The following is a 16,367-nucleotide window of genomic DNA, read 5'->3' as shown; positions in this document are numbered from 1 at the left end:
TGGCAGTGATCATTAGAGAATTTTGCCTTCTGAGGCCTGGGATAAAGGTCACCTGCCACAATTATCTACATATATCCTAATTAATTCCTTCTTATTATGAGGGCCTCATACACTGGTGTACTTCAATCCCTCCTATTCTCTGCCAAGGGCACATGACAGTTTAGTTTCCTGTAGGCTGTAATATTTTAATATAATTCTGGTTGATGGGTTTAGAGAATGGATGGTGGTGGACTGTGATATACAGGAGGTCACGCAAAATAAGCTGGTGATCCCTTCTGACCTTAAGCTCTAAATTTCCACCAGTATAAGTTTGCACAGCTGCCTCGCTTTACATTGCCTATTGCATCTCCGGGGCACATTCCATTAAGTGCTTGGGGCACACAACCACACAAAAAGCCTCTGAAGGATGAGTGGTGGTGATGGTACCACCTCTGTGAACTTTCAGACCTGTGGTTATGGCACTTACACAAGCTGTGGGAGACAGGCCCAATTCAATATGTATTGAAGTAAGGAGACTGGAATCCGGGTCTGCCACGTCCAAGGTGAGTGCCCTCACCACCAGACTATTCTCTCCTCCCTCCCCTATTCTTGACCAACAATAGTGGAACAACTCCTACAGGAGCATGAGATACCTATCCTAGAATACCCCATGCTCCAAAGTTTAGGACACTTATCTGGGAGCTGGGAAACAAGTTTCAATCCATTCTCCACATCAAATGGGGGAAAATGGAACAAGGTCTCCCACTATAACTGCTGGGCTGCAAGTTACAAGGGAGCGGCATTACCTCCACTCTAGTTTCCCTGATTTAGTACCTACTACACAATATTCTATTTTCTTAATATATTAAAGAAATATAAAATAGTGAGGCAAAAGCTTTCAATATTGGGCAAGACATTTCCACATACCTTGTGATAGTTCAAACTGCGCTGAAGCTACATGCACGAAAGCAAATTTCTTGCAGTTCAGTCTGGCAAGATAAAACTGGTCACGTGCCTCGTCTGGATCTTGAAAACTGTAAAATAAGTTGTTTATTGGATATTACCTCCATAAGTGAAGTATCCTGCACTTTCTTTATTGATTTAAACTAGTTCTCCAATTTCTGAAGGTCATTGTGAATTCCAATGCTATCCTTCAAAGCATACGTTCAACTACATCAACCAAGTTATCAGTGAATACACTGAACAGTACAGGACTGTCCCAGCAGGACCCCTATAGCTGTGCCCTCCTTGTTTGACAATGAAGCATTGATAACTACCCCAGTACAGTCTTTCAACTAGTTATGCACCTGCCTTATAATAATTTCATCTACACAACATTTCCTGACTTTGCTTATGAGAACAGGATATGGAACGGTTTTAAAAACTTTATTAAAATCTATATATATCACATCCACTCATTCCCCCTTTCCTTCATCCTTTAGGACAGTAACCCTGTCAAAAAAAGAAGGTAAAATAGGTTGGTTAGGCACACTTTTATAATTCCATGTCAGCTATTTCTTAAAATCCTTTTATTCTCTAAGTCTTTATAACCTCTTTAATAATTTCTTTCAATCTCTAGCCAAGTCTCACTATTAGGCTGGGCTGACCGCTCTATAATTACTCAATTTTTGTTTCCCATTTTTAGAAGTTAAGTAGTATGTCTGCCAAGATTCCCTCTAATTTTTTTACCCATGGGACAATTACATTTTGTTATGTGCAGCACCAACAGAAACACATGCTGCCAGCTGTTGGTGCTCTGCTAATCAACTGGGTGGCACATTTATCTCTCCTGGATGGCCGCCCAAGTTCTCAGCTTACAGGGATCACCAATGTTTACCCTTCTCCAGCCTCCTACGACCTCACCTGTCCTCCTGAAGGTTCCAAAAGATAATTGTTAATGGTTTTAGGATGCTTCAGGTAGTTCCTCAAGTTCCTGAGGATGAATTTAATCAGGCCCGGCATACCTGAATTGATCTAATTTATCTAAATGTTTTTAATATAATACAGAGGTGGTATCATCAGCAAGTATGTGACCAGATGTGCCCTTCAAGTGAGACAGGTTCAGCACATATTGGACATCACTTGAAGCTCTAGGACAAGGTTATGTTACCATGCTTCCCGTTCTGTCCACAATGCTTGAATTCTCAGGCTTGCTGGGCTTGGGCTAAGGAGATATTTAATTAGTGTGTAGATATTTGGGCTCAGTCTGCAGCCTGAGCCCAAGGACGCTGAGAGGTGGGTGTGTACCACAGCTCCAGCCAGAGCTTAAATGCACAGCTGTTAAGCAGCCCCTTAACCTGAGTCAGCTGACACAGGCTAGCTACAGGTTTCAACTGCAGCACTGTCATAGCCTCAAAATCTTTAAACGCTCCCCAATCTATCATCAAAGCATGGTACTGGTCACTGGTCATTGAGCAAAAGGCACCCCTTGCAGCCACTGTCCTCATTTGTCTGCCACTTAAGGACTGCAGCAAGTACTCTGATTGGACTGTCAAAAGACTCAGCTCAGGAGATAAAACCAATTTCAACCACCCTTGAAGAGTACAGAGACAATCTCACATGTTGAACTAACCACGTAGCCTAACAACCTCAAGCATAAATGAACTGTGGTCAAGGAGTGAGATTTGAAGAAGGAGAGATACAGGCAAAAAATTCCTTGAAAGAACTCAGATGAGAAAGGGCATTGAACACAGAGCCTAGGAGGGGTCCTAATTAATTACACTGCAAAATATATATCAGTTAATGTGAACCTTCCCTATTCAAGGTCAGTCCCAGCCAACCAAAGACTTTATGTTACCTTTTAGTCTGCTGAGAAACAGAACTCAAAAGCCCAGAATTTTCAAGAAGGAAGAGCTGATACTTAGGCTTTATAGACAAGAACCATTTATTCATTTTTAATCAGACTGTAAGGCTGTGTCCACACTACAAAAATAACTTAGCAGTTGCTTACTTCAAAGTAAGCAACTTCAAAGTAGAGTGTCTATACACACGTACTTCAAAGTTAAACTTGGAAGTAGGGCACTACTCCATTCCGGGGAATGGAGTAAGGACTTCAGAGTTGGACTCCCTACTTCAAAATACAGAACAAATGTGTGTACACTCTCTGCTGGCTACATCAATGTAGTGCCTAAGTTTTAAATTAGCTCCTAGTGTAGACACACCCTAAGTGTATGTGTAGCATGCTTATGAGACTTATGAGCTGGTGGAGAACCTGCTATCACTCCCTAGGGTGGCAAGGAGAGGGAGGACAGGAGCCCGTTATAGCTGGGAGGCGGTTTAAATGCTGCCTCCTGGCTGCAATGGGCAGGCAGGGAGGGGAGCCTGCTGTCAGTGATTACTCATTTAGTCAACATCCCCAGCATGGCCTCGAACAGAGTTTGAAAATGTGTCTGTGCTCTCTGTCTAAGATGGTGTATTCTGTGGTGGATTTGAAACATTAATGCATTTGATGCTTGTTTAGCTTGTTGTATGCACTGTGCTGCAAGCCTCTTTAGTAAGACTGTAAACATAGTAAATGTACATAAATGTGACACTTATGAGCAATTGATTCACCTGAAAAAAGTGGGTATGCTATGGAACTGTGTCTCATTGCAGTGTGCCATGTTGCTGAAAAGGTTTGGAACCACTGCTCTAGAGAATCCAATCCAGAAGCTGATAGAATGTCCCATGGGTTCTCATGTAGCTTATGTATGGCAGTGGGAGAGGGAGGGGAAAGAAGGTGGCAGACAGATCTTCATCTGCTAGTGTATTGACACCTGTTACATGTGCCAGATTTTGCCACTGAAGACTGAGTGGAAGCTAGTCTAGATCTCCTCCTCAGTAAGGAGACACACACAGTTGGATCCTCTGACTTCAATAAAGAGAAACAGTAATTCCTGTGATATGTAGCTATATACACCATCTTCAGTATTGGTAAAAGAGGTTTAAGCCTCATTGGTATTGTGCACCAAAGTTGGTACCCGAATTTGCCTGCCACAGAAGCAAAGGTATCTAAGGATGCCAAGGAAGGAAGCCCCATACAAAAAAAAAAAGCTGCACTAACTATAGTAGTACAAAAATTCCTTGTGGCAGCATTGAAGTTGATACTCCAACTAACAGTCTCACCTGTGCTGGCCTTAACCTTATCTAAGGAGGTACCAAGTCAACAGCTAGACTTCTTGTAGAAGTCCCCAACCATTGGCAGCAGCAATGCAAGTCTCCATCCACATTCTAACTTTGATACTCAATGGCCCCCTGAAGACAGAGTTAGGTTTACGTTGTTGCAGGTGCTGTTTAGAAGAACTCTTCTTTTGCTTTTGAAGACAGATTTCATCTTAAGACTGATTTGTGGCTTTACAAGGTGTTCTCAGAGAAGGAAAAAAACACTTGTCCAGTATTCTGATCACACACAGTGGGTGAGTCAGAAAGAGCTATAGGAGAACCACTTGAGGCCAAGAGAGAAGTGCTGGGTCCAAAGAAGGACATATGGCACACCCTGTGAGATAGTCTCTCAATCTAATGTTCTGGGTCCTGTTTTTAAAAGATCTTCACATTAAGCATGTCTCTAACATGATCCTGATTAGACAGAACAGGCAGCAGTTATGAATGTCATTGTTTGAGACCCTACACACGTAACAATGGTTGAAACCATCAGAACCTGGACGTAAATCAAGCTCCAGATACCAAGCAAAAACAAGGTTGGAAAAAAATCAAAGACTTTATAAAAACAAATAAAATACTGCCACAGTGGGAGAGAGGAAGAAAACATGTATGACCTATGCTGTTATTTACAATGAGAAGAAGAAAGACTTTCCCAAGGGGAAGAAAGGGAACCTTGAACAGCAGTCCACAGACAGCTCCGCAGGTGGCAAAAAGGAACTGAGGAGAGCATGGGAATTGTGGCTATCCTTTATAGCCTCAGCAGGATTTATGACAAGGTGGAACAGCACATGTGCAGTCCTGCCAGGTAGCACTAGGGAAAAAAAAAAAAAACAACTTTGGCTGCAGTGCACTAAATGCATGCAGAATAGACAAGTGTAGTGTCACAAAAGGGTGGGGGGGAGAAACATCAGCCCTTTCCACTCCTATTTCACTGGGAAGGGAAGGGAATGTTTGGTTTCATTTTATTGAGCAAAGTTATATTTTGGTAATTGACTTTTTTTTTTTTTTAAAAACTAGCAGGAGAGAAACCAAAAAAAAGGGGGAGGGAGGTTAAAACAGTGATATTACGATGATCTTTCGTTGGAACTGCCGAGGCAGCAAACTTGGGTAAATCAAAATAACTTTTTTCTGAAAGATCTATTACTCTTAAATAGGTAAGTTGACCCACTGAGAAGTTAGTTGCATGCCACAATTCAAAAATTATGGCAAGTGGGCTCTAAAATTCTCAAGAGGGAAAAAGTATGGTTTTCACACTGGATAGGTTAAAACTAGAAGTGTTGATTAATCACACTTGGCTTATATGATCCACTCAAAAAAAAAAAAAAAAACTTATCAAGATTGATCACTGTTTTAATCTCACTGTTTAAACCACAGAATGGCAATTCACATTTATTAAATATTTTGGATGGTTTTCTACTTTTACAAATATATTTATTTCATTTACAGCATGGAATACAAAGCATGCAGTGTTCACTTCCTATGTTATTTTTACAATGCAAATATTTATAATCAAAAGTAACAAAATTGTATTTTCAGTTCACACCATACAAATACTGTAGTGAAGTCTCGCTATTGTGAAAATCCAGTTTAAAAATGTAGTTTTATTACATGGCTACACTCAAAAACCACCACAATACAATGTAAAACTTTAGTGCCAACAAGTCCTCTCAGTCCTACTTTTTGTTTATTCCATCACTAAGAGAAAAGTTTATTTGCATTTATGTGAGAAGATGCTTGCTTCTTATTTATGTCACCTAAAGCTGAGAAGAGGCAGTCACATGGCACTTTTATAACTGGCATTGCAAAGTATTCATGTGCCAGATATGCTAAACATTCATATGCTTCCTCATATTTTGACCACTATTCCTGAGGACATTTCCATCATGATGATGATGATGCTTATAAAAATGTATTAATTAAATTTGTAACTGAACTTTTGCTCCATGGTTTTATCCATATTCTGCCATATATTTGGCCTTATGGTAGTCTCAAATGATGACCCAGCATACGTGGTTTGATTTAAGAACATTTTACTGTGGAGGTGACAAAGCAAAAAGCAGGTTCCAATATAAGATTTCTAAAGATAGCTACAGCATTACACCCAAGGTTTAAGAATATGAAATGCCTTTCAAAATGTGAGAGGGATGTGGTATGGAGCATGCTCCGGTACACAAACTAGAGACCCCAAACAAAACAAAACGAAAAAAAGATCAACCTTCTGTTGGTGGCATCTGACTCAGATAACGAAAATGAACATGCATTGGTTCACACACTGCTTTGGATTGTTGTCAAGAAGAATCCATCATCAGTATCAATGCATGTCCCCCGGAATGGTGGCTGGAGCATAAACAGACATAGATATACTGAAGATTACTTGCACATGAGTATCTTGTGACACTGGCTACAACAATGCCAACCTAATGTCTGTTCTCACTTTCAGATAACATTGCAAACTTGCAGTTATTTTTCATACAGAATTCCACATCTAAGTTCACCTTTCAGGATAAAAAAAGATTCTACTACAGTATTTCCATTAGGTGAACTGAAAAATATTATTTCTTTTGTTGTTTAACAGTGCAAATACTTGAATCGAAAGTACAATAAAAGCTTTGTTATCTGGCACCTGGATAACTGGCACATTCAGTTAACTGGCATGCCACACAGCCAGCCCATTGACTGGCCGGGGGAGGGAGGGGCAGAGCGGGATCAGATGCCTGTTGCCTGGCTAAGGGGGAGGGGTTCAGGTGAGGCAGAGGAGGATCAGATGAAAGCCCCAGCTTGAGTAGCCAGCACATTTTATTATCTGGCATCCCTGGAGCTTTTACAGTTAATATAAAGTGAGCACTGTATGCTTTGCATTCTATGTTCGATATGAAGTCAATATACTTGAAAATATAGAAACCATACAAAATCATTTAAATGAATGGTATTCTATTACTGCTTAACAGTGCAATTTACCACAATTCTTTAATCACTTGATAGCCTTAGTTACAAATCAACTGAGAATTATGACCCACAGTACAGAGCTGGGTTAAAATATGTTTAACTTACAATTTGCTACATTTTCTGTACTTCCACACAATGTATTTAAGTTTTTACAAAATTGGGGTGAAGGAGAACAAACGAATGAGAGGCTCTCTCACCCTATTTCCAACCTCCCTCACACTTACAAACATAAGAAAATTATTAAGCAAGTTGTATTGAAAAATAACAAAACAGACTAATATTTTGATGAGATGCAGTGTGCTCTTCCCATCTTAGTATGAGAAAAATAAGCTGATCATGTTCATCAATACACATATATGCCTGGTGACCTTGCAGTAAGTAGACTTATCCCTTGTCCTGAGTAAGCAGTGAGTTTTCTAATGGTCCTAGGTACCTTCTACATACAAGTACCATGTATGTTAATAGGAGTATTTCTCAGCCCTAAGAACAAGAGAGGTGTGTTAACTGTATCTATTTTACCATTAGACAAATTAATAAATTCTCTTTCGGAGTTCTTACAGGAAATTGGTGATTAGTACTTACGCTTTCAACTCAGCAAATCTCACTAGGATCCGGGCATAATTCTCATTTTGGCTGTATTTTTCTGCCGGTAGTGCAGCAACTGCTTGACTGTAACGGCCAATCAATCTATTCAACAGACTTATATCAGTCTGAGGTACACCCTTTTTTTCCAGTTTAAGCAAGAAACTCAGCCAGTCTTCTGGATTATTTGTAGTCATCATAATTTGATTAACAGTACCAGAATTGTCTAAGAAAAAGAGCAACATCAACCAAATACATTTTTAGGATTTTTCATTGTAATATACATATACACTCACATGTGAATACTAAAAGGGCAAAAATAATCTGTCAAGATTTACATTTCTAAATATGAGCTGTCTACAAACAAGTACAGTTACTGAAAGAAGGCTCTAAACAGAGGAGCTGAAAATTGTCACTCATTTTGGCTATGTCTACACTAGCACAAAACTTCGAAAGCCATGCAAATGGCCAAACCAACAATTACTAACGAGGCGCTGAAATGCATATTCAGCGCCTCATTAGCACGCCACTAAGAACATAAGAACATAAGAACATAAGAATGGCCATACTGGGTCAGACCAAAGGTCCATCAAGCCCAGCATCCCATCTGCCGACGGTGGCCAATGCCAGGTGCCCCAGAGAAGGAGAACAGAAGACAAGTGATTTATCTCCTGCCATCCATCTCCTGCCCTTGTTATGAAGGCTAGGGCACCATACTTTATCCCTGGCTAATAGCCATTTATGGACCTGACCTGCAAAAATTTATCAAGCTCTTTTTTAAACCCTAATAGAGTCCTGGCCTTCACAGCCTCCTCGGGCAAGGAGTTCCACAGGTTGACTGTGCGCTGTGTGAAGAAAAATTTCCTTTTATTAGTTTTGAACCTACTACCCATCAATTTCATTTGGTGTCCCCTAGTTCTTGTATTATGGGAAAAGGTAAATAATTTTTCTATATTCACTTTCTCCACACCATTCATGATTTTATATACCTCTATCATATCGCCCCTCAATCGCCTCTTTTCCAAACTGAAAAGTCCCAGTCTCTCTAGCCTCTCCCCATATGGGACCCTTTCCAAGCCCCTAATCATCTTAGTCGCCCTTTTCTGAACCTTTTCTAATGCCAATATATCTTTTTTGAGGTGAGGAGACCACATCTGCACGCAGTACTCGAGATGTGGGCGTACCATAGTTTTATATAGGGGAAGTATGATATCTTTTGTCTTATTATCGATCCCTTTTTTAATAATTCCTAACATCCTATTTGCCTTACTAACTGCCGCTGCACACTGCGTGGATGTCTTCAGAGAACTATCCACTATAACTCCAAGATCCCTTTCCTGATCTGTCGTAGCTAAATTTGACCCCATCATGTAGTACGTGTAATTTGGGTTATTTTTTCCAACATGCATTACCTTACACTTACCCACATTAAATTTCATTTGCCATTTTGCTGCCCACTCACTCAGTTTGCTGAGATCTTTTTGTAGTTCTTCACAATCCCTTTTGCTTTTGACTGTCCTGAACAACTTGGTGTCATCTGCAAACTTTGCCACCTCACTGCTTACCTCATTTTCTAGATCATTGATGAACAAGTTGAACAGGATCGGTCCCAGGACTGAGCCCTGGGGAACACCACTAGTTACCCCCCTCCATTGTGAAAATTTACCATTTATTCCAACCCTTTGTTTTCTGTCTTTTAACCAATTCCCGATCCATGAAAGGACCTTTCCTCCTATCCCATGACCACCTAATTTACATAAAAGCCTTTGGTGTGGGACCGTGTCAAAGGCTTTCTGGAAATCTAGGTATATTATGTCCACTGGGTGCCCCTTGTCCGCATGTTTATTAACCCCTTCAAAGAATTCTAATAGATTAGACAGACACGACTTCCCTCTGCAGAAACCATGCTGACTTTTGCCCAACAATTCGTGCTCTTCTATGTGCCTTGCAATTTTACTCTTTACTAGTGTTTCTACTAATTTACTTGGTACTGATGTTAAACTTATCGGTCTATAATTGCCAGGATCTCCTCTAGAGCCTTTTTTAAATATTGGTGTTATATTGGCCGTCTTCCAGTCATTTGGTACCAAAGTGGATTTAAAGGATAGGTTACAAACCACTGTTAATAACTCCGCAATTTCACATTTGAGTTCTTTCAGAACCCTTGGGTGAATGCCATCTGGTCCTGGAGACTTGTTACTATTCAGCTTATCAATTAATTCCAAAACCTCCTCTAATGTCACTTCAATCTGAGTGAGTTCCTCAGATTTGTCGCCTAAAAAGGCTGGCTCAGATTTAGGAACCTCTGTAACATCTTCAGCCGTGAAGACTGAAGCAAAGAAATCATTTAATCGCTCCGCAATGGCACTGTCTTCCTTGATCGCTCCTTTTATATCTTTATCATCCAAGGGCCCCACTGCTTTTTTAGCAGGCTTCCTGCTTCTAATGTATTTAAAAAACATTTTACTATTGTTTTTTGAATTTTTGGCTAGCTGTTCCTCAAACTCTTTTTTGGCTTTTCTTACTACATTATGACAGTTAATTTGGGAGTGTTTATGTTCCTTTCTATTTTCCTCACTAGGATTTGACTTCCACTTTTTAAAAGCTGCCCTTTTCTCTCTCACTGCCTTTTTAACATGGCTGTTTAGCCATGGTGGTTCTTTGTTAGGTCTCTTACTGTGTTTTTTTATTTGGGGTATACATTTAAGTTGGGCCTCTAGTATGGTGTCTTTAAACAGTTTCCATGCAGCTTCCAGGGATTTTAGTTTAATTACTCTACCTTTTAGTTTCTGTTTAACTAGCTTCCTCATTTTAGTGTAATTCCCCTTTTTGAAATTAAATGCCAGAGTGTTTGACCGCTGCGGTGTTCTTCCCAACACAGGAATATTAAAAGTTATTATATTGTGGTCACTATTTCCAAGCGGTTCAGTAACAGTTACCTCTTGGACCAGATCCTGCGTTCCAGTCAAGACTAGATCGAGAATCGACTCTCCCCTTGTGGGTTCCTGTACTAGCTGCTCCAAGAAGCAGTCATTTAAGGCATCAAGAAATTTAATCTCTGAATCCCGTCCTGAGGTGACATGCACCCAATCAATATGGGGATAATTGAAATCTCCTATGATTACTGTGTTTTTTATTTTGATAGCCTCTCTAATCTCACTAGCCGCAGCTCTTCAAAATTGCCGCTTTTCGCTCCTGCGCAGCTCATCCAGACAGGGGTCCTTTTTGAAAGGACCCTGCCAACTTTGAAATCCCCTTATTCCGATGAGCTGATAGGAATAAGGTGATTTTGAAGTTGGCGGGGTCCTTTCGAAAAGGACCGCCATCTGGACGAGCTGCACAGGAGCAAAAAGAGGCAATTTTGAAGAGCCGCAGCCAGTGGCGTGCTAATTAGGTGCTGAATATGCATTTCAGTGCCTTATTAGTAATCTTCGATTTGGTCATTTGTATGGCCATTTCCAAGTTTTGTGCCAGTGCAGCCATGGCCTTCAAGACATATTTTCAGTCTTAAAAATACAATATTGAAAAAGATTAAATTTCTTGACTAATAGTTCTCAAACTAGAAGACTTTCCCATCAATAGCAGTAAAAATGAAAATACAGATTAACATAAACATACCTGTTGTATCAGCTGAGACTTTAGTAAAATTAAGCTCATCAGTAACATTTTCTTCATTTTTATATTTATTCTTCAGGTCCCTGACTCGATTCATGATTGAAGCAATTGTCAGTCCTCTTTCACTTAAATCCTCCTCCTCCATCTCTAGATACATGGATAAAAGACAGGGTAACTATTGCAGATCTCTTTTGCAGTCCACGTTCAAATGAAATCTTCTGGATCAGATAGCCATTAGAGAAGCCTGACAAGATTCCTTTTGTGCATTTTGAAAATTAGAACTACTCCATGTCTATTTATGAGATACTTATTTCAGCAAAATTTAAGAATTTCAGTTATCAAGGCAATTTTAATTTTACTCTTGAACCTAATTATTTTTCTAGGTCATAAGTACCTTTAACAACCTAGTAATTTAGCATTCGTTTTACTTTACATATACAGTAGGGACTCAATTTATGTGACGGTTGCATTCCCGCGCAACCGCGTGTAACTGGAATTTTGCATAAGTGGAGGGCAGCTTTTTTCCCTGGTGGAACACATGTTCTGTAGCTGGGGAAGCAACAGGAACACCTGGAGCTCCTTTTGAAAGGTAAATCTTGTGTTGGCGGGGGGAGGGGGCAGTTGGGGAGGGTTAAGCCTGCTGGTGGGTTGGGGCTGTGAGAGGGGGGCAGTGAGGTTATGCCTGGGATGGGTTCAGCTGCAGGGCGGTGGAGCTGAGTCGGAGACACGCAGGGGGGGCATAATGAGCCAGGCCATGGGGGTCTGAACCAGGGCCATGGGCAGGGGAGAGGGGATTTGAACCAGTGCCAGGGCGGGGGGGATTGAACCGTGCCATGCTCGGGCAGTGAGCTGGTGTGGGGTTTGAACTGGGGCTGGGGGTGGGTGTTGAGCTGGTACCATGCATGAGGGGTGGTGAGCTGGAGCCATAAGCAGGTGATAAACGGGGCTAGGGGTGTGGGGTTTGAACTGGGGCCGCGCAGGGCCGGGGGTGGTGTCATGATAAGGGTTAGCCAGCAGCCTGGGAATAAAACGGTTAACCTCCTTAGCCAGGTGGGGTTAGCCTATAGGAATGTAGGTAAAAATTAAATTTTGGCTCCTCCCTCTTCTGTTCTCTGTTCTTTTTTCTTCTTTCCAGCCACGAGGGAGAGAGAGAGAGAATATTTCCCTCCAAGAACAGGCCATCCAATCTTCTGTAAGTAGGGTAAAGTTTAGATAAATCCATTAGGCTTTACTATTTTATGGTGTGGGAAGTGGGATCTAATAATGGCTGTGCACTTTTTAAAAATGTTCTTTTACTCTCCTTGTAACTAAGTTCTAGGCCCATGGTAAAAACTCCTCATGTGTTTTACTGTGTGACTCTTCCACATAGGCATAAGGCTTGCAACATAAATATTGTTGTAATAAAAATTCTCTCTTTTCCTTTTTATTAACCTGGTATTGGTTAATGTTTGTGTCCTGGTTTTTACTTTTGGGGCTAAGATTTCCCAAGTAGTCTCTCCCTGATTTCCTTATTATTACTTGGGTGGTGGCAGCAAATTTTATCCCCAAAATCTAAGGGTTTTTTTAGAATTTTTGGGGGAAGTTTATACCAAAACCTGGTAAATAAGGTTTTGAAGGTACTTTTGCTGGCCCCCACTTCTCCATTTCTCTTGCTAAAGTGGGGAAGAAGCCATAACAGGGGGGTTGAGGTAGGGACAGTAGGAGCAAGATTTTGAGTTGCACTTAACTCGCATTAATGAGAATTAAGTGCAACTCGAATTAGCGCATTTCAAGGGCTTACCGCACACAAATATTTAAGAACATTCTTTGAATGCAGCGTGGCCAATGTCATTCAATGCCATAGCACTTCTAAATTTTTCAGGACAATTTATTCTTTAGTGAATATGACTCAGTACATTTCCTCTGAATGTTATCATCTAAAAATGCTAATAAAAACATCTAATGCCATTAAGTGAAACAAACACATTTTAAAATATTTGTATAAATCACACAAGCATACATTGTACAGAAGGCAAAAACCTGAGGAAGAGCAATTCATGTAAAGTCACACAAAATCTCTGGCAGAAAGCAAATGTCGAGTCCCAATCTTTTGCTTCTAGTGTAAAACCAACCTTCCTCTTAAAATCTCTGCTTCAGGGGTGCCCAACCCATGGCTCTTTACTCAATGAAATGCAGCTCCTGCTCGGAGCTGTGCACATGGCCTGCTCACCACTGCTCCATGCATGCGCCCCAGTGCTTGGAGGGAGAAGTGCATGACTGTGGCAGCAGCTCCAGGGTCACCCACACATTGGGTTAGAGTAGGGGGGAACTAGGGGTGCCTGGCACTGGGGGAGGGTACGTGCACTGTGTTAGAGCAGGAGGGGCTTTAATAGCAGACTATATTTTATGCACTATATCCATCTGATCTAGCTATCTATATATAGCACACAAAATATAGCCCACTGATTGGTTTCTAAAGCCCCACCACTCTAATTATATTTCTTTGACCAGGAGTGGCCAACCAGTTATGCTATGGCTACATTATAGCTGCTATTTCGGGATACAAATGTATCTCAAAATAGCAATTCCATGGCTAAACAATGTGCTCGAAGTAACACGGCTATTCTTGTTCTGGTACCCGCCCCCATCATACAGGGGGGTAGCAGAAATTTCAAAATAGCCACTTGTTTAGAAATTCAGTGTCATGGGGACAGCACCAAGTTCAAAATAAGTTAACACAAAATAAATTATGCACAGTAACTGTGGAAAGAGTGCAAAGATATAGATATATAAAAATAAATATATCATATATGGCTCTTTAAACTCTATCCAGAGCTATTTTGGGTCTTAGTCTCTGACTGGTTGGCCACTCCTGCTCTATCTCATAAAGGATCTATAGTGTTTAACTAACAGGGTTATTAAAAGGCTCATATTCTGATTTATTTTTAAGACACTGTACATGCTAACTATTATGTAACCCCAGAAGATGAAAACTGTTCTTAGTGTTTCCAGTTCCTTAGCTTTTTTCTTAAAAAAAAAAAAATAAAAACCAGCAGCGTCTCACTGAGTCACATCACTTTTGCAAAGATACAAAATAATCGCACTGGTGTGTACCAGTTTGATTGTCAAGCAGCTAATCAAAAAAGTATTTAGATTTACATGTTACAAGAATCACATTTTTAAAACAGTATAAAACGACTTGCAAACAGACTTTCAGAACCATAAATGTGCAAGTTTGGTCAAGCCTTCTATCTCACTCTCCAAGTAGAAGATATGCAAATCCTATGACTTTTTAAACACTAATTTTCTGAGATACATTTATGCACTCACATACTTAAAATTCATGCCCTGAACTTTTAAAAGTATGTTTGGTAATGTTAGCCTCAAATCTGTTGCAACATAAATTTGATTTTATATTGTTTTCATTTATTCTGTTATCAAAATAAAGTTTTAAATGAGTTAATTATCATTAAGTTTATTCAAATCTTACAATAGATGAGCAATTAATCTATCATTCTGATTAGTCCTCTGGAAAGATTTGCTCTGATTGTCCACTGAGTTGAATTTTATCTTAGTGTTTATACTTGTGTACAGTAAGTGTGTAGGTTTAAACACACACACACACACACACACCCCCCAGACATTTTGCATACATGCTTACACAAGGTGCAGGACAGTGGCAATCCATCCTCACATGCCATCATTTGACTAACAATAGTTTTTCTAATTTTAGAGTATTCCTTATGCTATTTCCAAAATTACATTCTGGTTGTTAACTTTCTTCCTTGTCCCTCTTTAAAAATGGTTGTGACGTCTAAATTTAGAAAGTATATTTTAGAATGTGTCTGAGAGACATCTGTTCAAGAACTTCTAAACTGCAAGAGCTAGGACCAACAAATTTAGCATGCAGCTCGCGCTTACCCTAACTGAAGGCTAGGGCAGGATTTGGTTGTGCCAGAAAAACTAAGTGCCTGGAATCTCATGGTTTTCCAGAAGATGAAAAGGGAGGGGCACAGAGACTTCATACTTCACAAGAATGGCCACACTGGGTCAGACCAAAGGTCCATCTAGCCCAGTATCCTGTCCTCCAACAATGGCCAATGCCAGATGCCCCAGAGGGAGTGAAGAGAACAGGTATAATAATCATCAAGTGATCCCTCTCCTGGCATTCACTTCCAGCCTCTGACAAACAAAGGCTAGGGAGACCATTCCAACCCATCCTGTCTAATAGCCATGGCTGGACCTAATCTTCATGAATTCACATAGTTCTTTTTTGGACCCTAGGGGAAGCAAGCACAGGGAACAGCTATACTGCAGAGTGACAACTGGGAGCAGCTGAAGAAAACATTGGCCAGTTAGAAACAGGGCTCTCCAATGCACTGGCATCTGAACAGGGTATGCTACACCTGCCCCATCAGCTGCACCACTGGACAGGGGAGCCCTCTTGGCCCCAGACCCTCCAGGACACACAGCACAGGCGCGCACACACACGCACACACACACACACACACCCTCCCTCACCCCCACTGATGAGACACCAGGTATGGGCAGCTCAACCCTGCCCCCCCGCCCCACCAGTACCACCTTTGCTGCCATGGGAAGCCTTGGGAAGCCTCCCAAGACCTTCCAGCTGCCTTCCCTGATTCTTACAGCTGTCCAAAGCATACCCGGCCTCACCCACTCCCATCCCCTGCTAGTAAGATTATAAACATTAAAAAAAAAAAATCTCTCTCTGCCAAGTAAGTTTAGACCAGTCCTTTTTAAGATGTTTCAAATGTAAAGGGACCATGGGCCTCCTACTAGACAATAATGGGGTTTCTGGTTGGCCATTTCCTAATGCCAGGGTTCTGTTCTCCATCTGAGCTGGACCTGCTTGATCCAGAGCAGGGCTGAGCTACGAGGAAGGCAGGAACTCAAGCCCATGTGGAAGCAGAGACATGGCAGCCAGGACCACAGAGAAGCAGCCCACAGAGCAGAGCTGAGCTGGAGGAAGAACAACAGCAGGGCAGAGACAGAATGGAGCTGAAGTCCAGTGCCAAGCGTAGTAAGCAGCTGAGTAGAGCCAGTGGGTCCTGGGCAGAAAGGGCCCTCTGCAGGGAGATGCCACCAGCTAAGAGGCCTTTCAG

General features: G+C 41.1%; 1 protein-coding gene across 1 annotated transcript in view; it reads right to left on the bottom strand.

The window, feature by feature from the left end:
• The window catches only part of TTK (TTK protein kinase), a 78,796-nt gene that overhangs the window by 54,738 nt on the left and 7,691 nt on the right, over positions 1 to 16,367 (bottom strand). Inside the window, exons 2-4 of the mRNA XM_074988871.1 lie at positions 11,266 to 11,409; positions 7,648 to 7,873; positions 907 to 1,013 (exon numbers count right to left, since the gene is read on the bottom strand). Coding sequence (XP_074844972.1) covers positions 907 to 1,013; positions 7,648 to 7,873; positions 11,266 to 11,407 — 475 coding nt within the window. The 5' untranslated portion in view covers positions 11,408 to 11,409. The remainder of the gene's footprint in view (positions 1 to 906; positions 1,014 to 7,647; positions 7,874 to 11,265; positions 11,410 to 16,367) is intronic.

This window comes from Carettochelys insculpta, chromosome 3, assembly GCF_033958435.1.
Source record: "Carettochelys insculpta isolate YL-2023 chromosome 3, ASM3395843v1, whole genome shotgun sequence".
Classification (NCBI taxonomy): Eukaryota; Metazoa; Chordata; order Testudines; family Carettochelyidae; genus Carettochelys; species Carettochelys insculpta.
This window is presented reverse-complemented; position numbering and strand designations above follow the sequence as displayed.